Source organism: Tribolium castaneum, chromosome 7, assembly GCF_031307605.1.
Source record: "Tribolium castaneum strain GA2 chromosome 7, icTriCast1.1, whole genome shotgun sequence".
In the NCBI taxonomy this organism is placed as follows: Eukaryota; Metazoa; Arthropoda; class Insecta; order Coleoptera; family Tenebrionidae; genus Tribolium; species Tribolium castaneum.
Window position 1 is genome coordinate 6,567,599 of NC_087400.1, and position 27,816 is coordinate 6,595,414.

Sequence of the window (27,816 nt, forward strand, 5' to 3'; positions counted from 1 at the left end):
AAATCACTGTTGAATGCACTTTATCACCAACAAACTAAATAAGTTTCAACCATATAACCAAAATTTCTTAGATCACTTATTTCGCTTTGTAACTATTATTATAAAATGCCGGCGAATATTAAATATAACTGTAACATAACTATGCTTAGATTACCGATATATAAACTGAATCAAGCATACGCTATATTGCATTACATACATAGCAGTTATATAACCGTCACATAACTTTTGCTGTATACGCTAGACGTAACCATGGTTAGATAACTGATATATACCCTAAATCTAGCTTGGGCCATATTGCTTAAGAAACATTACGGTTACCTAACCGTAATATAACCATATAATCGTTATATAACCGTCACATAACCTTTTCTGTATACGCTACACATAACCATGGTTAGATAACTGATATATACGCTGAATCTAGCTTGAGCCATATTGATTAAGAAACAACTGTTACCTAACCGTAATATAACCATATAACCATTATATAACCATCACATAACCTTTGCTGTATAGGCTAGACATAACTATAGTTAGACAACTGATTATACCCTGAATCTAGCTTGAGCCATATTGCTTAAAAAACATAACGGTTATCTAACCGTAATATAACCATGGTTATTTACACAAAACGTAACCACGGTTAGATAACTGTAATATAAGCTGAGTCTAACATAACCAATGGTTAGGTTTGTGTATTGTGGTTATATAATGTTATATAACCGGAAGATAACTCAAACTGTACAACTAAAGACGCATATTCACTTCAGATAATTGTTTACGAAATTAGCACAAAAATACCAAACAGATTGTGAATTAAACGCTATTTTACATTTTAACTTTACAAATTATTTTTATTTATGAGTTGCTACTTGTGGCGTCGTAAATTTAGGTGACAATAATATGAACTCTAATTACTAATTTGAGTAAGATTGTAAAAGTTTTTGTTGGGATATTTGAATGCAGACATCAGTTTTTGTCAATTTTATTGCAAGACTGTAAATAAGGGGCTTCAAAAAGGTCGGCTACTGGTAAATGATTTTTTTGTTGACAAATTATACCATCTTCTAATAAATCACGCGTCTGGATTGCCTTTAAATAATTGCGTTTAAATAAAAAGACCAATTATTTAACGAACCAAGTAAAAATTTATAATTCTGATACCAGCGTTCTATGGGCTAGCAGGTAAGGATTCATTTAGTCTAAAAACTTTGTAGTTACATTAACAATTAGTGCCCAAAAACTCACAAAACACTTACGACTTTATTTATTAACAAAAAAATGTAATAAAAATCGCGAAGAGTCCTTATCAACGTACAGGCTGGTGTGTAAAATTTCTGGGTTTTTATTTCATTAGAAGTCGCGATTTTCTTGGGTGCCTCACCCGGTATTTGCAAAGCTCGAGACAATCCTTGAGCGCAATAATGTTGCGTTGTGTTCAATTCCAATTTCCCTGTTTGAGACGAAATTAGGAAAGTCACAATGAGCACAAATCACCGAAATTAGAATGTTTGTTTAATTCCCGCCAATCGTGATTATTTATCGCGTAGTAAAACTTAACACGTCAACATATTAAAAAGAGCGACGAAGCGAATTTACATCGTTAAAAATTTACAGCGTTTTAAACACGACGCTTCTATCACCGACTTGCATTTAATTGCAGCCGAATTTATTGTTAAAAGAGGGAACTTTATTGGAATGGCAAAAAGCGTTTTATTTCAGGGAGAGCAATTTGTTTCCATATCCAGGAGCGGAGGTTTTATTGTTATTAAATGAGATAGCAAATTGTTGGCATGTTTATAAAAATGGAACTTGTGTTTATTAGAAAATCGATGCTTTTCGAACAAGAAATGGGACAAAAAGAGGACGACATGTATTAAAGGGTAGGCCTGGATACTACGAGATTAGTGTTAGAGGCAGGACATGAGGCAAAAACAAAGACGTTGTCTTATGTCCACCTAATGGCACACACAAAATACAGAACTGATCGCAGGCTATCGATTGCTTTTCGGACAAGAAACAGAAAGAAGAAACAAAACTATTTCAAAGCCTTTCCCAATATCCATCACTGAGAAAATAATTACATTAACGTTTTTAATATACATAACTTTATAATTTCATTGAAATCGTTAACAAATAAATAAAAAAACGAAGTAGCAATTTTAAGCGCAAAGAAAAAAATTTGGTCAATTATGCTCAAAATTATAAACTAACACTGGATTGTAAAAAAGATACTTGATTACGTTCGATGAAAAAATAGAGCATGGGCCCAAATTGCACTAAGATTTAATGCAGCAGGAGACACCTGTAGAGAGGCTGCTATATTACGATAAATATGAGGCAATTAAAAAAAATCGTAAAATATGAAGACCAACAATGTTAAAGAAAAGCAGACTGCTGAAGGGCTATCTAGCCCATATACTACTTACTTTAACAAATGTGGCAAAAATTGCTTTTAATTATAATTAGTGATAAAAAACTAATAAATTACCGAATTCAATAGTGAATTCGCTGATGATGCACAGAAACAGCTTTTTTAAATAAATTTCAGTTCAGTTTGAGTTAAACTTGTGATAAACAAATTAACTTGAGCAATAACATTAATGAGTAGAGGGCCATGATAGCAACATGTAAATTAGTACATGAAAAAAAAACTAAAAAAAGTATAATGATAAAAATTTACTTATTCTTATTTCAGTATATTAAACATTATTTTTTTAATTGCTGCAGCAAAATCCGACAGTCGTGAGAAGAATGATGTTAGAATTATCGATACCATGTAAATATTATATGATTTTAATTATAGCATAAATATTTAAACAGTTAAATTATTTATATAAAATTGTTATGCTTCAAAAGTGAGGACGCCCAGATCTTCTAATGCACAAAAGCAACAAATAAACTGTGCAAATCAGTTAATTGCAGCGTTTTGAAAAAAAAGCCAGAATACGATAAATTGCACTTTGTCAGAAAGAAACATATTCTGAAAATGCCGCTCATGAAAGTGTTCCAAGAAATAAGCAAAAGTCATTTTAGTAATTAACAATTATATTGAGATACATTTTTAATTCTTATTATAACGATATTATTCCTACAATGTACCAAAATATTGATAAACGATGATATTATTCCAACTCAACCTAACTTTTCAAAATCAGAACTGTCACTCGCAAAGCAATCTCATACTTGAAGTGCGCAAGCGTACAGTCTGCCATAAGTAACAAATTTAACGCGGCTTAGCTAAACTTTCACTGAGTAACACAACTACGGTCTAAACCTAGTTTAAATTTAACCCGAGTTTACATAAGCAAAAGCTTAAGTTCGAACTGAGCAACCGGGCCTGAAAACTGAAATTATCAAAATAGCTGGATAAATCCCTAAACTGGCGAAAAACACGAAACTAAAATGTTTTACACGGACCTAAATTTTTCCAATTTCAACTTTTGTAACAAAATTATGTTTTTTCTCCTGTAAATTTAAACAATTGTTTTTTTTTTGATTAGATTAGTTTCGACAAAGTAATTTAAAAACTGTGCTGGAAGAAATCGGCCAAGAAATAATTTTTTAAATAATTCATCCAAGAAGTTACACAAAAAACAACAAACTAAAAATGTGATGACAAAAAAATGTCTCCAGTTATGCTTTTGTAGAATTATTTTTAGGTAAAATTGTTATTACTTTTAATTAGACGTTGCGGTAACGATAAATTCCGCGTTTTAAGCCACCCAATTAAAATAATTAGCTGTAACACAGCGATCATAAAAGAGAACTGTTGTAGTTTTCAACTACGAACTACGTTTTACCTTAATTATTATTCGCATATGTATATATTAATTTCGCTTCAGAATCCACAACGGAGCCATTATTTCGCCCTAATAGAAACACAAGCACAGTAATTTATGATTAAAAACGAACCGAAATTTTGCAAAAATCAAACCGAAACTACCCGACATTTCATTAAAAGTTTTCCATTCAGAAGTTCGTGTCACGTGTGAAGAACCACACCCTTGTGTGACTGCGACTCCTAATAGCATCCCCCGACACATTTTATATTATAATTGCTGTTATCACTCCGCTTAATTAGGGAGTGTTCTGTTTCATGACAGAAGGGTGGGTTAGCTGTAATCTAATTATTTTATTTAATGCTCCCTGTTTTTGAAACACGGCGCCAACAATGGCGCCGGTTAACCCCCACACTGGGGACCACTTCTTGGCAAAAAGTTCCGAGTGTTTACCTTAAATTGCTCTAAATTTTAAATTCTGCTGAAACCCTAAACTGAAAAATTCCCTCCTGTTAATCCGGCTTTGCACCGTATTAGCCAATAATCGCGGATCAGATGGCGCTCTAAAGCCGGAATGAGAGGTGATGACACGATAAAAACTCGGTTAACATAAAGATCCCTAGGCCGCAAGAGACTTCTTTCCACCTCGAACGAATCCACTGTTGCGCTACTCCCGGTGCAATCCGGTCTTTTTGATTTGCTCTAGTGATAGGAGTCCCAAGGGTCGGACGTCTTCGTGCCCATATCGCCCTCCAATATCGCAGATTGAGTTTGCAACACTCGATACCATCGCCACACTGGGATTAACGGCTCTAATCTGTTTTACTGGCGACTTTTTAATTTGTTGCCCAGGATTGCGGACGAGGGAATAGACAAATACAGGGTGTTTCGTCTAAATCCCACATTAGAAGCATTGAAAGTTCTAATAAAGATATTTATCTGAAAGTTGGTACTCAGCCATAATCCGTTGAGTTCTGCCCAATGAAAATATTTACAAGGTGGCAGCACTTCCGGTTATACCGGAAGTCGCTATTAACTGTCTTATTTTAAATGGAATGCTGTTTTTCACTACGTTTTTAAATTAGTTGAATTATTTTAAGAAAGTTTCTATCAGCTTTTTCTATCCCTAAGGGTAACCGTTTTTGAGATACTTAGGATTTTTGGAAAATTTTTGAATTTGCAACTGTCACTGAAAAAATCGGTAACTCGCTTAGTTTTAGAGATTTCGAAATCATATTCAAAGAATTAAAAAAAAAGGTTTATATCAGTGTGTTTAAAATTGAAAATGAAGTTAATAAACCCAAAAATTTTATGGATAAATTTGATCAATTAAATTTGAACAAGTACCCAAAACTTAATTTTTTCAAATAGGATGTTTCAATTTTTATTTTACTGGATGGAGGAGGATTGTGTTCTGTGTCGATTTGTATTAGTATTTCCTATACCTATCTGTTATAAGTTTCACGTTATGTTGTTTTTTTTATCACTGTAGGAAATTTCTTACTAACCACAACTATTTTTGCATAGTTTGTTATAAAAATACTTCAGATTAAACTTAAATTCTGTTCAAAATTGTGTTATCCATCCCGTAAAAACAAAATAAATTCATTGAGTGTTGGTTTACAAAACTTTTTTTTATTCGTTTCCATGCCAAAGTTTGAGAATAGACCTATGGCTAATGAATTTCTCAATCCCAACAAAAAGTTATTGTAACTTGAAAACTATTAAACATAAGTGTAGGAAATGTTAATACATATCGATGCAGAATTAAATTCTCTACCATTTAGTGAAATAAAATTTTTGGCATTTAATTAAAAAAAATTAGTTATGGTTGCTTAAAGTTCTGCAAATTTAACTTTAAAAATTTGAAGTTTGTTATTTTTTTTTTAGAAATTTGAAAACACCAAAGAAGCAAATAAGCTGAAAAATATTTTCAAATTTTTTAAAATGGCAGAGCAGTTATTGATTTTTAAACTGGAAGATGCAAATCTAAAAAAAAATTAAAAAACCATAAATATTTCGTAAACAGCATAGGTATAGGGAAAGCTTATAAAAACTACCTAGTAAGTCAAAAACGTATTAAAAAATAGAGCTTTCCATTTAAAATAAGAAAGCTGATTGCGACTTCCGGTATAACCAAAAGTGCTACCATCTTGAAAATATTTTCATTTAGCGAGACTTAAAAAACTATGGTTGTACTCAAATTTTCAGATAACTATCGTTATTAGTAGTCTTTATACTTCTAATGTGGGGTTTAGACGAAAAAATCTATATAAGTTTGAAAAATTACTAAATTAAGAAAAAATTGGAAATTGTTGTACTCTTACAAGCAGAAACTCAACAGAGTGAATAAAAAGTACGAAACCAAGCCTCTTTTTTTTAAATATCATCTTCCAAGTAACCACACTAACGTAAAAATAACGTAAAGAAACAAACGTTAAAAACGAAAATAACGTGTTTATAGCGTAAAACATTAACGTTATTTTTAGTAACTATTTAAACGACTTTGTAACGCAAGAATAAAACGTAAAATTATAGAAAATATAAAACCAGTAATCAACGTCAACAAACAAGGTTTTAAAAATGCTGTTTTTATTTAGATAATCTTTTTCTATTATACAATATGCAGTATGAAAAAGTATCACCCCCTCCGGCAGTTGTAAAACGGTTAAGTCCTTTTAAGGGCAGATTGATTTAAAGCTTTGGTATAGCAATGTAAAGCAGTGCAATTTTTCCAATTTTCCTAAAAGTTGATATTATTTTTTAATTTTTGTAATGATTGTCAAAGTGGAGTTAATACTATAGTAGTTATTACTACATATTCTGCGTTAATACAAGTAATTTTTTTCTTTTAATTTTTGAAATAAATAATTTAGTTGCAAATAATGGTGCAAACCAAACTCCGTTTTTGATTTATTTATAAATGAGTGGCTTTTCAACGATTTTAAATATTTCATAACTACAGTTTACAAATTGATAAAAGACAAAATATATTACTGGCGAAAGCATGAAAGCTCATAAAGCGGGATTAATTCCAGCTACGTAAATAAACATGTTTTTCCAATATCAAAATGAACAATAATGATGATTTAAAAAGATACAATGTTTATAAAATATTTAAACGCACCAAAATATAAAATAAATAATTTTACCTGAGATTATAATCTGCATATAAATCTACTTATGCTTTTATACTTTTTACACTTTCAATATTTGTTTCACTGAATTTGATTGAAGTTGTCTGGAGTCAACTCGCATAATAATTACATGCTGTTGTCCTTACCATTACCTCAATTCTCGTCTTCCTCTTGGAGATTTACGACTAGCATCGAATTAAATTAAGGTCGCAGCAACAAATTGTTTTGCTGAATTGACTTAAGACTTGACTTACCTGAGCTTTCGCAGCTTTGTTTGGCATCGATGTAGCCATTTTGTTAACGCTCGCTTATCATATTTAAAGGTATTTAACTACCTGCTAACTAAGTTTGAAACTTGTCTTATTAGTTAGTTTCGTCTTTCGGTAAATAGAAGAAACTTTCGTTTTCTTGCTGATAAAGCTGATACGAACTATTGTTAAAATCAGACAAAGAAAGTCAGAATTGTACGGTTCCGTTTGTTTCATTGAATGGTAATAACGTTAATTGTGGTCTGAAAAGGATAATAGCTGTCGTAACACGATTTCGTCTGAAATTTTCAAACAAACTGTTTCAGCTTGAAAGATGTCTAATGGACAGTAAAATAGAACCGAAAGATAACCAACTTTCATTTCCTGTACGACGAGGATGAGTGGAACCTATAAACATTGATATTGTGAAAACACATTTGTCTGTTTTTGTAGCTATCTAAAAATAAAGCTGTGATAAAATCGAAACGATAGAGACAGAAATAACACGAGGGTGAGTAAACATAACGACTTTATTAGTATTATCACAGATAACAATTCTTTAATTGCCAACAAAAGAACAGTGATAGTGAGCAAAAATTTTCACAAAACGTGTGATTGTCAAACAAATCCGGATTATTTCGTGAAAATTTCCTTTTCGCTACTCTAACGTATAAAAGTACATAAAATCTATTCAACCGCCGATGTCAACTAGCAAATAAATCAATTTCCAAAATAACAAGGCACTTCCAGCCCGAAATAAATTTCTAGTACAGGACACCAGCAATCAAAACAAAAAGGACCTGGAGGATCAATTCACCGGGCGCAAGACGGGCCGAGTCGTCCGCGCTCACTGAAAATTCACAATCAGCCCTGAAAGCACTCCTGAAAACCTACCTTTTGCAGGAACGGGGTCCCGCAGACTGGGCAGAACCAGGACGGCTTCTTCGTGGTAAATTCCAGCCACTTGGGCCACACACCGCAGGACGAGCTTGCCCTGCATGAAGTGGTACTCGTGGAGGGGCAGCTCGAGGTTGAGGTCGCTCCAGAGCACCTCCTGGGAGCGGCGGGGCGAGAGCGGCGGCGTGGAGGCCACCAGCAGGTCGTTGAGGAAAAACTTTAGTTTGGCGGCGGGACGTGCCGGTGGAGAGGTGCAGTTTGCACGGAGGACGTCGCCGTAGTCCAGAGGGTCTCGACCCACGCTTATTGTGGGGAAAAACTCGGGAAGTTCTATGACAAAATTACTCAAATCAATTTGTTAAGCGTGTGCAAGTGATTATTGTTTTAATAAATGTTAGTCGCCTTTAGGCTACAATTAGATGCGAAAACTGAGTACATCTAATCGAAAACATTTGAAAGCAAGTTTGTTAATTAGAGTTTCGAGTTTCGGGTTGTTAAATGGTGACGAATATTAAAATGCATTGAAACTCTGCATGCCTGTAGGATATGCGTGTAAATGATACTGAGAAAAAATCTTGTTTTTGAAAAAACATATTTTATGTGATCTTTTTCTTTTGAACTGACGTAGCTCAAGCGCTCAAACTGTTCTGTATAACAAAAAATTTTACTCATACATAAAAACTATTTGCCAAATATATAATTAAATCATTATATTTTGTTTATCTTTGAAGAAACCGAGACCTAAAAGCTTTAAACTAGGTCCTTGCAATTGATCCCTCAGCCTTAATAGATTTCAGAGTAACTGTGTACTTAGTAAGTTATTATGGGAATAAATGTGCAATTTGCAGTGATTAGTTTATTTGCTAAAATCAGGAGTAAACTAATCAGTAATTTATAAATGGTTAAGTTTTTTTACTTTTTTTATGGTTTTCATTAGCTCTACAGTAAATTTGAGAATACCTATGCCTCAAACAAATCAACAGCATTTATTTACTGAATTTACAACTCAATTCAAATAGTTTTTCTGCTTCTATTTTAGATTATTTTATAATTACAATTTTGAACTAACTAGGCTAGAATTTATTGCTTATTGTAATAGCTATGTTTCTACAGACTCAAACGATGATAAAATCACTTTCAGAAATCTTTACGAAGTACGCCGTTTAATTTTCTAGTTTATAATTAACTTGTCATAATTTTTGTACAAATTGAAAAACACAAAAAAATATAAAAAAATTATAAAGCACTTAATATTTTTTTATTTGATTTTATTTTATAATACAGGGTAAGTCAATAGTGAGTTATTTCTGAATGTTTCTAAATATACAATTAATAATACTGATTCCAGCTGACCAGATCGGTTAATCCTTCAAAATTTTTAAAATTAATCCATGATTACATTGTTCAGAATATTGGCAAGTCGTCTTGACATTTTGCAAAAATTTCGGTTAAGGTAACTGCTAGTTAACCACCTTATCTAACCGTTATCTAGACGTGGTTATATTTCAGTTATATAATTTTTTTTACATCTCGTTTTTATCTCGGCTATGTTTCGTGATCTAACCTTTGCATTGCGCTTATATAACCATTCTTATACTTTTTTAATAACTTTTGCCTAAAATTTGTTTAAAAAAACTCTGTAAATTTTAATAGAAATTAAAATTTTTAATATTTAGGATAAATAAATTGGTGCTTCTATCCAGCTTGTTTGGAGTGCACGACATCACTAGTGCACAATAAATATTGTTCAGTGTTTTGTTGATTCTGTGTCGAAAAATTAAAAAAATAAATTTAGAAACGGCTTCTGTAAGAAAAATGTTTGATGGCCAGAACTAACAAAGAACTAATTATATTAAGACCGAAGATGCTGACGACGTAATACGAAAGATAAGATGCCATCAAAACTTCTAACATAGTCAGTGTTTTTGTGTTAACTTTTTCCTCCAATGAACAAGAGTTGGTCAAACTGTAAACAAATTACAGTTATCAGAAATTAAAGAATTACTATTTTCAAAATCGTATTGTTCATTGTTTTCTTCATTGTTTCTCAGCTTTGGAGAAGTTCTCCAAACCCAGCTTAACATTGTAGGATTAATGGGTCGGCAGGTAGAAAGTGAGAAAACGCTTATTCTTATAATAATTTGCTTTGGTTTAGATAAATTTATTTTCTTTGTGGTCAAAACTAAAATACATTTAGGCAAGCTTTTTCAGTTTTCAATTAAGTATAAATTTAATTTGTACTCTAATTACATGATAAACAGTAAATATAGATGACTATTCACATGGTTGCAACACGTAGAAGTAAAGAAAAAGCAAAAATCACTGTTGAATGCAACAAACTAGATAATTTTCAACCATATAACCAAAACCTTTTTAGATCACTTATTTTGCTTTGTAATTATTATTATAAAATGCCGGCGAATACTAAATATAACTGTAACATAACCATGCTTAGATCAACGATATATAAACTGAATTTAGCATACGCTATATTGCATCACATACATAGCAGTTATATAACCGTCACATAACCTTCGCTGTATACGCTAGACATAACTATGATTAGATAACTGATATATACCCTGAATCTAGCTTGGGCCATATTGCTTAAGAAACCTAACGGTTATCTAACGGTAATATAACCATGGTTATATACGCCAAACATAACCAATAACCATGGTTAGATAACCGTTATATAGGCTAACTCAGACATAACCAATAGTGAGATTTGTGTATTGCGGTTATATAACCAAAAGATAACTCAGTAAAACTGTGCTACTAGATTAAAATCGGCATGCTCAAAAATTTTTTTGGAAAATAATTCACAACAAAGATGTGACCTTTTCTACTTATGGTTTAGTCTGTATAGTTCGTTAAGTTATACAACGTGTTAGGAAATGATGTAGAAAAAAATTGAAAGTAGTCGAAAACAGTTTTCCCAAAAAATCGTGCAGAACAAGGTTTTGAGAACCGCTGAACTGGAATGATGAAAATTTTGGTGTACTTTAAAATTATTGACAAAACAGCAGAGGTAAAATAACTTTTTTGGTCCACTCCGTAATCCCGTAAAAAAATTATTGTTATTATAACTTGCAATAAGCCAAACCGCTTTGAATCCTTTACTTTCCACAGTATGGCTTCATTTGGTAGTCTGCAGTTCCTCCATCATGTCGTAATGAGATAATTCTCCAACAATGATCCAGAAATGCAAAGGCGTGAGACTGACGTGAACTAAATGAGACCTCTACTAACTCATCTTAATTAGCATCTTTATTGTAATCATCTATACATTTGTTCACGCTGTCTGTTCGAAGTGATAATCATTCGTAAAGCGAAAAACCCAGTTTGGAAACTATTTTATCGATTAAAGAGTTATAATAGAGTCGCTTGAAACCCGACTGCTGGTGCAGAAAATTGCACGTATCGTATCCAGACACGTGTAAAATTTTCTCTTCAACTTTTTCACCGTAATTGTTTAGATAATTTCCGAAGCGCTTAACAAAAGAATGATTGATCACTCGGCGAACTTTATCTCTCGATCTTGTAAGCTGCCACACGAGATTGTCAAATAGATGCGTCTAAGTGGTTATCGATAGATGTGACATCTGGAGCAGTGCGAATTAAAAAATTTAATAAAAGCAGCTTTTTGAGCGAAATTTAAATTCGGACGGTGTGGTCCTGTTTAAATATTTGTCGAGTCTTTGTGTCCTAACTGAGATTCGACACGTGTTCTCTGTTCTGCTCTAGATTACGTAATAATGCTGGAATGCATGTTGCATGAAATAACCAGAGCTGCTCTGCAACAAGACTCGAGGGACTCGAGCGCCTAACACATTGCACAACTTTGCAGAAATAATCACAATTCCCACATGAACTGTCGATGCTGAATTGTATTTGGCCGAATTACTATCGATGCTTTCTTGCAGGACGATTTCGCCTTGTTGCAGTTTCTCGACCTCTAATTTAAGTTTCCTTCGGTTTTATTGCTTTATAGAAATTGCGCCGTTCTTACATTTATGTTTTCCGTATCTAGCGTTCAAACTGAGACCGCTTCAAACCGAATTCAATTTTTCATTTAGATCCGGGGCAAAATGCTTATCTCAAATACTTCAAACTGTAACATGCACTGACAATGGAATATTTGATTTCAAGGCAAAGTTAAACGAGAATTCCATCTATGGGACGAGCAATGTTATATCGATCGTGAACACGTTTCCCAGTTCACAAAATTAAAAACTTGCGGTGGGTTTTTCACGTAATGTCTTTCACAAAAGGATAATTAAATTTATTTGAATGTAGGACTTCCGTCCATGTCGCAAAGCCAATATTACTTTAAGGGCCGGTTTACAGAAAGCGAAATTAAAATTTAATTCAGAATTAACTAATTCGAATTATGTTGCCACTTAAAATGCATTGACAAATGTCAAATTAATTTCAAATTAAATTTTAATTGGGATGAAAATGTTGTATAAACCAGCTCTAAATGTATAATCTAATGTAGAATACAGCTCCTTTTAACACCTGATAATAAATACATTTGTGGTGAAGACAAAACTACGAAGGACTATAACTAAGGAGACGAAACAAAAATATTCTGCACAAAAAAAAATAGTACGACAGAGTAAAATGAGAGCGCTTCGAACGTTATAACGTCTCAGTGACAAAAGGTTTTAAATTAATTTAAATTCAACCAATTAACTAATTACTTGAAAAAAAGTGTAGAAATGTTGAGTTTTGTATTCTCAACAAACTGAGAAAAGCAGACGACTAAAATTATTATGAGAAATATAAAAAAATATATTTAAAATTTAAAATTTGCGTTTTGTCTCGTATTTTTCAAAACGCAGCGAATACGGTTAAAGATACAAGAAAAATGTTTAGAAAAAAGTTGTAGGAGATTAAATTTTCTTTAAAAAAGTTAACATAACTATGTGTCTATCGTCAACGGTTTAGGCCCTAAGGACTCTCAAAGATGTTCAAGCGACGGATTTTCTTCATTTTGCTGTTGGTCAAGTATTGGAAAGTGAATTTATACCTAAACCGTTGAAGATAGTTATATGGTGTCGCTGACTTTTTTGTAGCAAATTTAATTTTCTACATTCTCATTTTTTACACTTTTTTATATCTTTGGCCGTATTCGCAGCGTTTTAATAAATAGGCGATAGTGCGCAAAAAATTATCGCTTAAAATTATCAATTTGTGTTTTAGCTGATATTTTTGCAAACGCAGCAAATACGGTTGAAGATACAAAAGTCTGTAAAGAACGAGGTTGTAGAGAATTAAATTTTCTATAAAAAAGTCCGCGACACCATATTTATATCTTCAACGGTTTAGGTATAAATTCACTTTCCAATAATTGACCACCGGCAAAATAAAGAAAATCCGTCGCTTGAGCGTCTTTGAATGACTTTGGGGCCTAAATGGTTGAAGATAAAAATATGGTCTTGCGAACTTTTTTAAAGGAAATTAAATTCTCAACAACTTTTTTCCTAACATTTTTCTTGTATCTCTAACCGTATTTGCAACGTTTTGAAAAATAAGAGGCAGAATACAAATTGGTAAACGTTTGAATTTTTTTAAATATAGTTTAGAACATAATTTTTGCATTACTTTTATTTCCTACTATTGAGAATTTACTGCTCTAACTGCCTGTATTTTTTTTATTCGCCTTGTGTTAACCGTTATTTAATTACAACTAGTTTTGTAAATTTATTGCTCTGAAAAATTGAACGGTAGGGGAACAACTGCGCCTCTGGTGACAATAACGGAACTATCGAAGACGGGGGCGATTTATTTGTACATCGTTTCATATCCTAATTTTTAGATATCCGTAGACAAAACAAGGAAGATACAACATCTCTTACTTTTAGTGAAACAACAAATGCAAATAAAATAAATTTTTTATTTCATCATAAATAATAGAAACTCTAAAAATACACTGATTAGATAAGTGGTGCTTGTTTTGTCAAAACAATATGTTAATGATCTTTATATTGAAAAAATCAGCTTTTCAGAGCAAACTCTTGTAATTGAAGTGTTTTTGAGCACTTAGATTACTTGACAAAATTGAAAAAAAGACCCTGTATAAACAGGTTTTGATTTAAAATCCAGCGTTTTTGTTGTGAAATACACTCGAAAGTGGTAATTTGGTCGAAATCATTGCATCAAGGTCCATTAAACTGATTCGAATTTATTGTAACATATTCAAATAAAACACAATATAACGTTATTAATGACTTAAACATGCCTGAAATTGCAATGTGGACAAGAATAATTAATTAGAGTTAATATTTTACACCAGTTATACAGTTCACGTTTGCAAATATATCATCTCTCAGCCGACTGCATCCAGTATCGTTAAAATCCAGCCAACAGAAAACAAGTACATCAAAATGGAATCAATATTTATGGTTCGAAAAAATACAAATTCATTTGCTGTATTTATTTTGTTATTTTCGAACACGTATTATGTCACTTGAAAGTAAACAAATTTAACGACTTGTCGAGTGCAAGCATCGCTGCCGCCTCTTATTATCATCCATCAATTGGTTTTTCCGATTTAATACCGGAAGTTTGACGACGTTTTTCTCGTTTCTTTCGCCCGGGAACAGTTTTACATGTTACATGACAATAATAAACAGTTGGAGCTTGGAGGATTTGAATGGTGGTGCTTTTGGAACGACATGCACTTTATATCAATCTAAATTGAGGACAGTAAGTCGACGGAGGAGTCGTTTGAATACTAAACAACTCGTTTAATGTACAGACAAAACGGCGCATAAATTAACAGACTTCTTCCCTGAAATAAACAGAATGATTGGAACGGAGAAGGCTGAAATAATCACGTATATTCAATCGGAATGTTACGTAAATGGGACAAATTTGTTTTCCAGCGTTCTAATTAAATGGCTTCAAGGATTTTTAGAGATTTCGCAGACGCGACTTTTATTTACTAGTGCGAAGAAAAGCAAATAAACGAAAACTCGCAATAATTAAGCGAATCTTAATTACTTACGTACGACTAGCATGGACTGAACGGCCGTTTCAGTGGAGGCCGGTTCTTCGTCTGTGGTGACTTCGCAGCTGAAGTTTCCTGAAAGCTTGAAGTCTATGTCTGTAAGCACGGCTTGAGTAGCGTTGGAACGATACACCTGAAATAAAAAATGGGTTGTAATTAAGCAAACAGTAATAAATTCGATTTTGATCAGTAAAAAAAAATAAATGATCAGTATTTAATTAATTTTTGCACAATAAAAATAATAAATAATCAGTATTTAAGTTATTTTTGCGCAGTAAAAAATTTAAATGACAAGTAAACCACGCATAGTATTTTGTTAAAATTTGTCTAGAAAAAAAATCGCATATGCACAGTATCTAGTTTCAGTTTGCACAGTTTAAATAATAAACGCTTAGTAGCTAGCTTGCAGACTGGGACTTCGCCCCAGCAAACTAAAAAAAAAACATACCCCTTGAACAATTAAACTCGAAAATGTAAAACTCGAAATGTAGAATTCTACACTCTCTAGTTTTGAGATGCTATTATTTATTGTGCAGTTATTATTTTTACTTTGCATCTATCTTTTTTACTGTGCGTTTATTAATTTTACTGTGCATTTATTATTTTTACTGTGCATTTATTATTTTTACTGTGCACTTATTATTTTACTGTGCATTTATTATTTTTACTGTACATTTATTATTTTTACTGTGCATTTATTATTTTTACTGTGCACTTATTATTTTACTGTGCATTTATTATTTTTACTGTGCACTTATTATTTTACTGTGCATTTATTATTTTTACTGTGCACTTATTATTTTTACTGTACATTTATTATTTTTACTGTGCACTTATTAATTTACTGTGCATTTATTATTTTTTCTGTGCATTTATTATTTTTACTGTGCACTAATTATTTTACTGTGCATTTATTATTTTTTCTGTGCATTTTTTATTTTTACTTTGCAGCTATCATTTTTACTGTGCTTTTATTATTTTTACTGTTCATTTATTATTTTTACTGTAATTTATTATTTTTACTGTGCATTTATTACTTTTACTGTGCACTTATTATTTTACTGTGCAATTATTATTTTTACTGTACATTTATTATTTTTACTGTGCACTTTTATTTTACTGTGCATTTATTATTTTTACTGTGCACTTATTATTTTACAGCGCATTTATTATTTTTTCTGTGCATTTTTTATTTTTACTTTGCATCTATCTTTTTTACTGTGCATTTATTAATTTTACTGTGCATTTATTATTTTTACTGTGCACTCATTATTTTACTGTGGATTTATTATTTTTACTGTACATTTATTATTTTTACTGTGCACTTATTATTTTACTGTGCATTTATTATTTTTACTGTGCATTTATTATTTCACTGTGCATTTATTATTTTTACTGTGCAAGTATTATCTTTACTGAGCATTTATTATTTTACTGCGCGTTTATTATTTTTACTGTTCCATTATAATTTTTTTTGTGCATATATTATTTTTACTGTGCATTTATTATTTTATTGTGCATTTATTATTTTTACGGTGCATTTATTATTTTTTCTGTGCATTTATTATTTTCACTGTGCACTTATTATTTTTACTGTGCATTTATTTTATTTACTGTGGGTTTATTATTTTTTCTGTGTATTTATTATTTTTACTGATCAAAAATATCTGTCGTTTAAATAAAATACTGTGCATTTAATTTGTACCGATAAAACATCACTTCGTCAGCAAGTAGTTAAAGCGATTATCTCCCGAGTTTAAAACTTGGCAGAACTAGTTAATAACTCACATCAACGTTGATTGTGTCTATGGGGAAAATCTTGGTGGTGGGCCGCTCGCTGGGGGTGTACCTGTAGAACTCGTGCATGCCCCTGTACCACTTGACATAGTAGAGCGTGGCTCCTTCGAGGTCGTAGGAACATATAAGGGTGGCGAAACTCCCCCTCTCGACAACTTCGGGCCTGATAGTCAAAACGACGTCTTTGAGGGCGAAGACGTCTGAAATTGAGGCCGATTAGGGCGCAAATGACCAGCTACAATGGCCGAGCAAGAGTAACAACAGGGTCACGAGATAAGTAGTGTTAGAGTGTTTGTTTGCAGCATTACAAGTGCTTTGTTATGTGTTCTCGAGAGAGTTCCGTAACGATGTAAAAACTCTCACAATGATGAGTACGGAGCAATTTTATGCCTCCGGGGTTGCGATTCCACTTGAAAGGGCTTGTTAGTGGACACGTCTCTTAAGCTAAGCTCCGATCGATCTAATAAAGTATACAGAAGCGACACTTTCATTCATTACCAACGGCGAAGCTTTATTCCGGCAAGCATTCGATAAATCTTGCTAAGAAATGGGGTAATGGAGTCGATACGAGATGGAACGGAAGTATTGAATTACGAGTTTTACTGAATGAAATAGGAAAATTCTTTGTTTCGTTAATAATTTACATTACAAATTGCGCGCACTCAGAACAGCTACTCTCAAACAAAATATCTTTTTTTTTTTTGATTTACTTCAAGAAACCGAATTGTGACAAATGTCCAAAACCCCGACTTGGGCGAGGTCAAATCTATTTCAAACAAACAGAAACGGGGTAATTTTTTACCGCTTATGCAAATTTCGTTTTATTTGTTTGCAATTTCATTGATCCGTAAAGCTCTCTCAAATTTTTTTCGGAAATAAAATATACATCAACAACGTTTCACATTAAAAAACTAAATAATACCTAAACACTTACTTCTGTAATTTCAAGCAAAAGTTCTAATAAACGATTTTGCGGTTAAGATTTAACTGGCTAAGATTTGTTAATTCGTTTTAACTCTAATCGTAGAAATATTATTTTCGTTCGTTAAAAAAAAATTCATAATATAAAATCGTCTTTGAAAATCCTACTGACCGTGCCAATTAGGTATCGAAACCCATATTGGCTTTTATAAAGTAAATGTTACAAATTTCCGTTTTATTTTCCGTAACTTTATTTATTTGTTTATTTATTTTATTGAACTACAACAAATTAATAAAAAATAAAATTACTTTTTTGCTTCATTTTATTTTTAATTTTGAACTTTAGACAAAAAAGTGTACCTACTATCACAACCCATACACAAAATGTTGGTAGTAATTAAAAAAAACATAAATGATGTCATTACTCAAAATGCCAAAAACCAATGTAACAACCTGATCAAGAATGTGTTTAAAAAAATGACCAATAACAAAGCTATAAATTTTGGGCACTTTTGGTTCAGTTTGAAATTAAAAACCACATAAAAAAGTAGTTGTATGGAAAAGTTGTTTCTAGACATAGGATCGAATTCTATGCATTGTTGAAACAGCTTTAGGTCTCCGCAATAATTGATAAAAAATACAAATATTTCAATTACACAAACCAACTCCTAAAAACTATTCTTTACTCGCAATAATGTTGAAGCAAGTAATTGTCGTGACTATCATATTTAGAATATTTTTTTATATAAATTAAAGTTCAAGGGCTTTTTGTTTCTAAACAGTTCTTTTATTGAAAAAATTTTTGATTTGTTTCTTATTAAATTGTTTTTTTTAATGTTTATGCCAAATCACAAACCCTGGTAATTTCCCACTATTTATAAGATTTGAAGTTTTAAAAATTTAAAGTTTATAATTGTACGAACATCTACCTTTTATTTTTATTTTTGGTATTAGCTGTAACAGAAATTTTGAATATTTTATTATTATAAGTTATAAATAACTGCTTGTCAAGGTATGAGAATTTTGCCAGAAGCTACTTGTTGTATATGCAAGACGAAGTTTGTTCACTAATAATTACTGAAGCTATAAAGATGTCACTTTATGAAGTCCGTAGTATTACCATTACATTATTATTAAAAGGGATGAAAAAGTAAAGTTTGCTATTAGGCCACAGCTGAAAAACGTATCTTCTCATTGGCTTATTTTCTACATTAATGCCGCTAAAAGCCCGAATGGAAAATCGTGAAAAAATACGCTTTTAAAATACGTTGTCTTGTGTCATATTCTGTATTGTATTAGGAAAAACGTTATTTCTGTTAGGTATTTCGGAGCAATGTTCTTGCTTAACCCTTAATTTATTTATCGACAATCGGGAAATAACAGTTTAGACAACTTGAGTTTATTGTACGAATTATAACTCAAACACGTTAGATAAATTTGAATTTACTTCTCGCAGTCGAAAACAAACTCCATCTTCCGATCGTTTACTTCTCAACTCTCTCAATCAATAAATCTCGCAGTTCTTTATTTTGATAACAAATCAGCATGTTTATTTGGTGTGTAAAGCCGCTTGCAGATTTATTTTACTTGTCGCGAGGTAAGAATACCACGGATTTTCCTAAAGTTTACAATTTACGATTCGAGATGAGGATAAGCGGTTATGTCTCGAGCAGACACTAGATTTTATTAATAAAGTTACGTTTACAACAAGGGCGGGATGTTAATTAAGAGATTTTTAGAGATGGGATTACGCAGAGTCGGGGGTAAATTAGACCAAAGAAACTCAACTAGTAAAAAATGTGTGAAATATCCTCCTCAATTAGTCCTGGGATAACTAGGCTAAGGCCCGGTTGCTCAGTTCGAGCTTAAACCGAGTTTAACTTTAAACTAAGTGTTCCTCAGTTACAAAATATTGACTAAGCCAATGCTTAAAATTGGTTTAACTTGGTCGATCTTGGCCGCTTAAGTACTGTCTTGTTCTATTTTTAAAATACCATTTTATTTGCAAATGGAACACAAACAGAGGCAGCTGGAACTACAAACCAGTTTTTGAATATTTAATTAATTAAAAATGGTGGATGCGCCGGGATAATAGACTAAGGCCCGATTGCTCAGCTTAAACCGAGCTTAACTTCAAGTTTAAGCCGGCACCGAGTGTTGCTCAGTTAGAAAATATCTACTAAGCCAATGCTAAGAATTGATTTAACTAAGCGGTCGATCTGGCGGCTTAAGTATTGGCTTATCGCTAAACATCTTTAATATTAACGTTAACGTAATCGTTAACAGATGAATAAAAAAAAACGAAGTAGCAATTTTAGGCGCAAAGAAAAAAATTTGGTCAATTTTGTACAAAATTATAAACTAACACTGGATTGTAAAAAAGATACTTGATTACGTTCGATTAAAAAAATAGAGCATGAGCCCAAATTGCACTAAAATTTAATGCAATAGCAAACACCTGTAGAGAGACTGCTATGTTACGATAAATATAAGATAATTAAAAAATCCTGAAATATGCAGACCAACAATGTTAGAAAAAAGCAGACTGCTGAAGGATCATCTAACCCATTATACTACTTACTTTAACAAATGTAGAAAAAATTGCTTTTAATAATAATTAGTGATAAAGAACTAATAAATTACCGAATTCATTAGTAAATTTGCTGATGATGCACAGAAACAGCTTTTTTAAATAAACTTAAGTTTAGTTTGAGTTAAACTTTAGATAAACAAATAAACTTGAGCAATAACAGTAATGAGTAGAGGGCCATGGCAACAACATGTAAATTAGCATATTAAAAAAAAATAAAAAAAAGTATGATGATAATAATTTACTTATTCTTATTTCAGTATATTAAACATTATTTTTTTGATTGCTGCAGCAAAATTCGACAGTTAGGGAAAGAATGATGTTAAAATTATTGACACTATGTAAATATTATGTGATTTTAATTAAAGCACAAATTTTTAAACAGCTAAATTATTTATATAAAATTGTTATGCTTCAAAAGTGAGGACGCCCAAGTCTTTAAATGCACAAAAGCAACAAATAAACTGTGCAAATCAGTTTATTGCAGCGTTTTGAAAGAAAAGCTAAAAAACGATAAATTGCACTTTGTCAGAAAGAAGCATAATTTGAAAATCCGCTTATAAAAGAGTTCCAAGAAGTAAGAAAATGCCATTTTTGTAATTAATAGTTATATTGAAATACATTTTTAAACATATCATTCTTATTGTAGCGATATTATTACTACAGTGTACCAAAATATTAATAAATGATGATATTATTTTACTTTAACCTAACTTTTCAAAACAAGATCTCGCCAAGCAACCTCATACTGTACGCAAGCGTACAGTACTACCAACCGCATCAGCGAGGCTTAGCTAAACTTTCCACTAAGCAACACAACTACGGTTTAAACTTAGTTTAAATCTAAACCGAGTTTACGTAAGCAAAAGCTTAAGCTCGAACTGAGCAACCGGGCCTAAGTGAGTAACAATAAACCTTGGGAGAACGCTATTAGCTACCGATTTGGGAAGAAATAGGGCTAATAATGGCGGCAATACAAGCCCTCTTCCCGTTTCATTGAATAAAGATGGGGTCAAGTGTACATTAAAGCCAAGAAGCTTATTTAGCGCAACGACATAATTCCGCTTCCTCGAATTACGCCTGTGATTTGTAGTCAAAGTTGAGGCGCGTTCCCCCGAATTTTTTTATCTCGTAATTATAAGTTACAGCGCGCTGATCTCGTCTGTGATCGCTTTTCATAAAGGTGCAAGCGATAAATTTCCCTAAGCCTCCACTACATCGAAAGCAATTAGTCTGATATTCGTTCCGATATTGCTGAAATCGAATTTCGTACACGCGATGAAAATTAGTTAATTCAATTTTCGGCAAAAATTTCAAAACGGATAATTTGGCAAGGTGCGATCGACACTAGATGGGAATTGGGCCAGCTGTAAAGGCACGCTTTACAACACTAAACTTTATCGAGTTGTTGTGCCATTAAACCTTTATTGGGTTTCCTAATTTTATATATTAAAGTTTGTTATTGCGACGACGTAATCGAGTTATACACTACTTGTTATTACGTTATGGCGCAAATTGCGACAGTGTAATGCGGGCCAAACTTGGAACACATTTTTTGGAAATTTCGGAAATAGTTGAGTCGGTTATTACGACTGACACTTAATCACTTTGTTCTTCGTCTGAAGTGTAATTAGATATTTCATTTCGTCTTGTTTACCTCCTGATAATCCCCTTCTTTGTCAACAAGATTAATTTAAAGTAAAGCATCCACTAAAATTTTCTCGTAAATTATTTGAAAGTCATTTATTTATTCAAGGCAACAGCTTCCAGCCACTTAATTGTCTGTGAAACTGGGAAGGACCTCCTCTAAACCCTAAGAGAAACATTTATGAAGACTAGAGGAATGTTTATAGCTGTGATAACTGCGGATCATCTTAATAAATTTATTATTCCATTGTTGCCATAAAAGATTGGGAAAGCGGCTCGTTTACGGCAACCCACCTCGACCCAACTTAAAAATTCACACCCCAATCAGAGAAGCTTTCTCGCCAAAGCTCGCTTAACTATTCCTCCGTCTCTCTTAGCCTCGTTTGGAAATCTACTTAAAGTAGTTGCCGTCCAAGTTCGCAGTTTTCTCGCTGTGATCGCCGTGTTTACGATTTCGCTCTTCCGGTTCCCAGTTTTTGCCAGAGACGAAGAAAATAAGATAATTCCAGAATGACGTTTGCTGAAATATCCCTTTTCAGCTATTAATTTGTATAGCAGAAAGTTTGGTTAAAAAGCGCCCTTTGTCTTGATTGTTTCGGTAAAAAACTGTGCAAGTCGTTCAGCTGGCACAAAGAGTAATTCTGCGTTGGCAATGGAAAATCAACTTCTGAAAGTATCGCCGCTTCTGTCTGAAAGGTCAGCCATTACAGTTTATTACGAATAAAAGCAGTCTGTGCAGCCATTTCAGTGCATTCGCTGAGAAAATATCATCGTATGAATTTTCTCGAAACAGAAAATCTTCTTGTAATCTCTTAAGAAATAATTCCGCCCCCTTGCGGTGCCCGACATATGCTTGCATCTTGTGATCACGAACTTTTGTTTACTTGGATTTATGTAAGACGCCAGTCAAAACAAACTGTAAAGGCGGACAATAAAACGTCAATTAATTTTATCCCAGGTTTTTATGGTGCAATTAATTGAGAGCTTTGCAGTAATGGTGCATTTGACGCACTTTCAATATAACTTGCTCTGTTGTGGTCAAGACAAGTCGGGAAAACATTGCGCCGGTTTGTTGTTTCCAAGAGTAAATGGGTTTGGGGAAACAACGCCGAGCTACGCTTTACTTGCCAATAATAATTAGTCACACTAGAAACAGAACGGTGAGGTTTGCTCGAAGCTTTGTAAAAGAGGAATGTTTGATTCCGAGCGAAGTTTTATAATTGATTGAAACTTGTGAAAATAAAGGCTGTGCTGCCAAACGAATGAGTACTTAAATAAACCATAACTAAAACGACTTGCATGTTTTAGAAAGGTCAAAAGCTCTCGCATAAAAGTTGAGTAATTCGTTTAAAGTAAGTACATACCATTGAGTTAATATTAAATTCAGTTTCAAAACAGAAAACATTTCACTGCAGAAAACACACATAACACTGACTATATAACAGAGGATAAACTATTTCGGGTTTTAAAACATTTTATGTTTAACATAGTTTAATAAAAAAATTTATACGTAGTATAGACGGGAAATATAGTGCTAGTGCTTGCTGTTTAAGATAATTTAGTACACAGCTAGAATCCGATAAATAGAATATTAGCTACACTAATATGAGTAACATGATTTAAAATTATGCGAACAAGAGGTAGTATTATTGACGAACTAGAACTAAAAATCTCAAGTGGTGATCAAAGGACTAGATCACATGCTATTCAAATGTTGGAATATAAGAGTGCTATAAAACTAATCCGGTACTAGTAGTTAATATACACAAAAAAATATAATACATAGGTGTATCAGAAAGCATCTAATCTAGTAATGTAAAATAAAAAAAATGCTAGCTAGTACCATAAAGCTCTGAGGTAAGTTAGCTCCAATGCTATACAGTAAAATCAAGTAAATATTTCTAAAGCTGTATAAAAATGTGCTGGTACTATACAGCATTTAACAGTGAGAATCTAACGATGCTGTACTTATAGCGAGAAACGTTATACCAATTAGATCGAAGGTATTAGTACTATTGGTAGTACTAATAGTACTTCTAGTGCTAGTACTCTGAATTTAATGCTACAGTAGAGATAGCATTTTAGAATAAACGAGTACTAACAGACTAAATTTGAAATTATATGAACTGAATTGAGTTCCATACAGAACCCGGTAGAACTAGTACCATGAAGAGAAATAGAATTCTTTCTCTACAGAAGATATTTAACAGACCTAACACTTCTTACAGGTAGAATATAGTTACGCAACTTAATATCATCTTGAAGCTTGACATCAGTATACACTTACAGACTGTGTCAAATCAAGTACAGTAAAAATAAGCAATAATTAAGTACTATACAGTCGAACGTATAATGGTACGTCTTTTAATTCAAATCTGGAGATGTAAAAAAATTAATTTTTAGTTTGTAAAAATCACTAAAATAAATAATCAAACTACAAATAAAAACCAAGACTAGTACGTATACCACAGAAGTAGAATCGGCACCATACAGATAAGTTTTAGTGCTATGCAAGATCTAGCAGTTAGAATCCAACAACATTCGAATGCTGTACAGATATGTAAAGTTATGCAGACTACGCCGAAAATCTACTACTTGTATTCAACGAGTAGTTAAACTAGTTTATCTAGTTTTACCAGAGCTAGTATTTACTAGACTAAAGATATAGATATACAGGTAGAACTTTGGAATACACAAGTACTATTTGGACAGAATTTTGATACGGTACTTTACAGACTATGTCGGAACCAGTAGTATACAGAGAGATTATTACTCTACCGAAAGTAGCGAATTTTATACTAGGAATTTTACCGATAGTTGTATTCAACTGGTAGTTAAACTATTTTATCTAGTTTTACCGAAAATAAAATTTACTAGGCTAGGGTTATAGCTATACAGGTAGAATTTTGGAACATACTAGTACTATTGAGACAGAATTTTGATACGGTACTTTACAGACTGTCGGAAACAGTACTATACAGAGAGATTATTACTGTACTAAAGGTGGCGAATTGAATGTACAAGGAATTTTACTGATTGTTGTATTCAACTCGCAGTTAAACTAGTTTATCTAGTTTTACCGGAACTAGTATTTCTCGAGTAGGGCTATAGCTATACAGGTAGAATTTTGGAACACACTAGTACTATACAGACAGAATTTCGATACGTTACTTTACAGACCATGTGAGAACCAGTACTATACGAAGAGAATATTATTGTACAAAAGGTGGCAAATTTTATTTAAGAAATTTTACCGATAGTCGTATTCAACTAGCAGTTAAACTAGTTCATCTAGTTTTACCGAAACTAGTATTTCTAGACTAGGGTTATAGCTATACAGGTAGAATTTTGGAACATACTAGTACTATTAAGACTGGAACTATAGTGCAATAAATCTTGAATTCGTACAATATACATTCGATTCAAAGCTTTTAGAGAAAAAAAATCTAGTCAAATTCAAGTACTAGATTAATAGATATAGTACTAGAACCATTATGAAATTTTTTTATAGACGAAAGCTGTACAGAATGTTAGAACTATAGGTGAGTAAGTACAAGTGAAAATGGTTTTTATTTTAGAACACATTAAAAGACAGTTGAACGCATTATGGCAGGCAATTTTTTGTAAACGATTTGTTTTTTGGCTGTCGGCTTCCTGCGGTTAAACTGTTCTTAATCAAAAGCGATATTTTCCGAAAAAGTCTAACTTCCGTCGTCCAATTCGGGCCGAAAAGCGCTTTTATTAAACGCTCAATCCAGTGCGTGTATTTATAGGGCGTGAAAAGAATTAATGTACCGAAGTGCGTCCAATATTTTTAGAGCAAGCAGGAGGAGCAGCAGCGTTGTCTTGTGTGAACATCTGGGAACATATAAATTATTTCAAGCGTCGTCCAGAAATACACGAGGAGAATTGCATTAACACCTGCACCTCTGCGAGACTTTTCGCGTACTTTGTGAGACAGCACGTCGAAAATGCAGCTGCGAGAAATGCCGTCATTCGGCTCGTTTTCTTATTGATTTTATTCGGAACGAAAATTGCTACAATAAGGCCACAAGTGCTGGAAAACGAGATTTTGTGAAGTGTTTCGCTTATTAACTTTGCCGACAGGTGACCATTTCGCCGATAAATATCAGGAAAAGTGAGCTGTTGGCACCCAATTAGCTAAAAAATTATTTTTGGGAGGAAATGAGCCGAAAGAAAAGAATGATAATCGGGCTATTAAAAGTGGTTATAATTACCGGACCTGTGGCTAATGAAGCGTTTAGTAGGAATTTTTGACACCGTGTGTGGCCCACACCGGAAAAAAATTAGCCATAAAATATTAAAATAAAGCAAGAGGAGAATTTCACGATTATAATTAACCTAATTTTAGTAATGCCATAAAATTTTATATTCCTTTCATCACAGGTCGTAATATAAAGTGATTACGCGTTTCATTAATTGGAGATTAAGCAAACAGTTTTTTAAAATAAAAATTCAAAAACTCAATTAATTATTTAAAGCTATCGCAAAAGCGAATTTTGGACTAATTAACCCAAATTTGGTGCTCTGAATAATGAAGTTTTACACTCTTCTCCTGTCAAGCCGCATAATAAACTGATTAAACGTCTCATTAATTAAAAAGTAAGAAGATTAATTTAATATTTGTCCTGACATTAAGCTGATTAACAAAAAAGTTAATTTTGTTGTAGTAACAAATATCTAATACCGAAAGCCGGCTTGAAATCAAAATCCTACCTTTGAGAAGGATCACGAGGACGAAGAGACATTGATAAAGAGTCATTTTGCACATTTTTGTTCACATCACTGCCCACTGTCACTCATGCGTTTTTGATGGTTTCTGAGTAAAGTTCGCGATGCGACAAGACGATGGCTTTTTACTGCGACTCGAACAGAACGTGAATCAGAAATAAAGGAGCATCCCGAGGGTTGCAGACGGCTGCAGGGTGCGCAAGCGTTACTCAACATGCGGCCGCAGTTATGTTTATCACGAAAATTCATTGAACACTTTCATGGGAGGAGAAATTAAAATAAATGTACTTTTAATCAAAGTTAGAGCTGTTTAGTTTGCGCTTGAACCACTCGTTTTTAAATAGCAGATGAAAAATTGGCAGGTTTTGGGAACATGTCTGGCAGACGAATCCAAAAATGTGTCGTCGATCTTCTGTCTAGTCTAAATATTGTTGCATTTTTGTGTCAAACAGAAAGCAAACAAAGATAAGCAATTATTTTATAAACTGTTTTTCGTGTCTGGATAAATACTACTAATTAATGTAAATATTTAAAAAGTTATTTTTTCTTATATCTCAAGCAAAACTGATGAACATGTATTTGTATTTCTGTTCATAAAGACATCGGTTTTTAAATATTTAGAGATGCATCAAGAAAATATACAAGAGAAAAGACATTTTTATTAACTATTACTAAAATTAACTTTAGTAAGTAATAAAGACTGAATTTTTTTCTTATTAAAGAATTACACGTTTTATTTACAATTACGTTTTACAATTTATAACTGAAAGAAAATGAAAAATATAAAGAACAACGTTTTAATATAATATATTATTATACGAGTTTTATAAGACGTTCTATTTTCCCACGAATGGTTTTGGAGCACGACGAAGGAGTGTCACAATTAAGTCTTATAAAACGAGTGTAATATACTATTTTCTATTTTTCATTTTTGTTGTTTGTTTTTAATTAGTTTAACTTATCAAAATTTGTTCAAACTATTTTCTTATAATTTCGTTAATTATTCGGGCTTTATCTATAAAGG

At 32.5% G+C, this 27,816-nt stretch overlaps 1 protein-coding gene across 1 annotated transcript; it reads right to left on the minus strand.

Annotated features, from left to right (window-relative positions):
- Window positions 1-7,686: 7,686 nt before the first annotated feature.
- LOC659208 (uncharacterized) lies at window positions 7,687-27,074 on the minus strand. The gene is made up of 5 exons (XM_965535.4): window positions 26,778-27,074; window positions 16,874-17,082; window positions 15,083-15,218; window positions 8,065-8,397; window positions 7,687-8,020 (listed from the first exon to the last, which is right to left on the minus strand). Exons 1-5 carry the CDS (start codon window positions 26,830-26,832, stop codon window positions 7,935-7,937), a joined length of 819 nt encoding a protein of 272 aa, XP_970628.2. The 5' UTR covers window positions 26,833-27,074; the 3' UTR covers window positions 7,687-7,934.
- Between the last annotated feature and the right edge of the window lie 742 nt (window positions 27,075-27,816).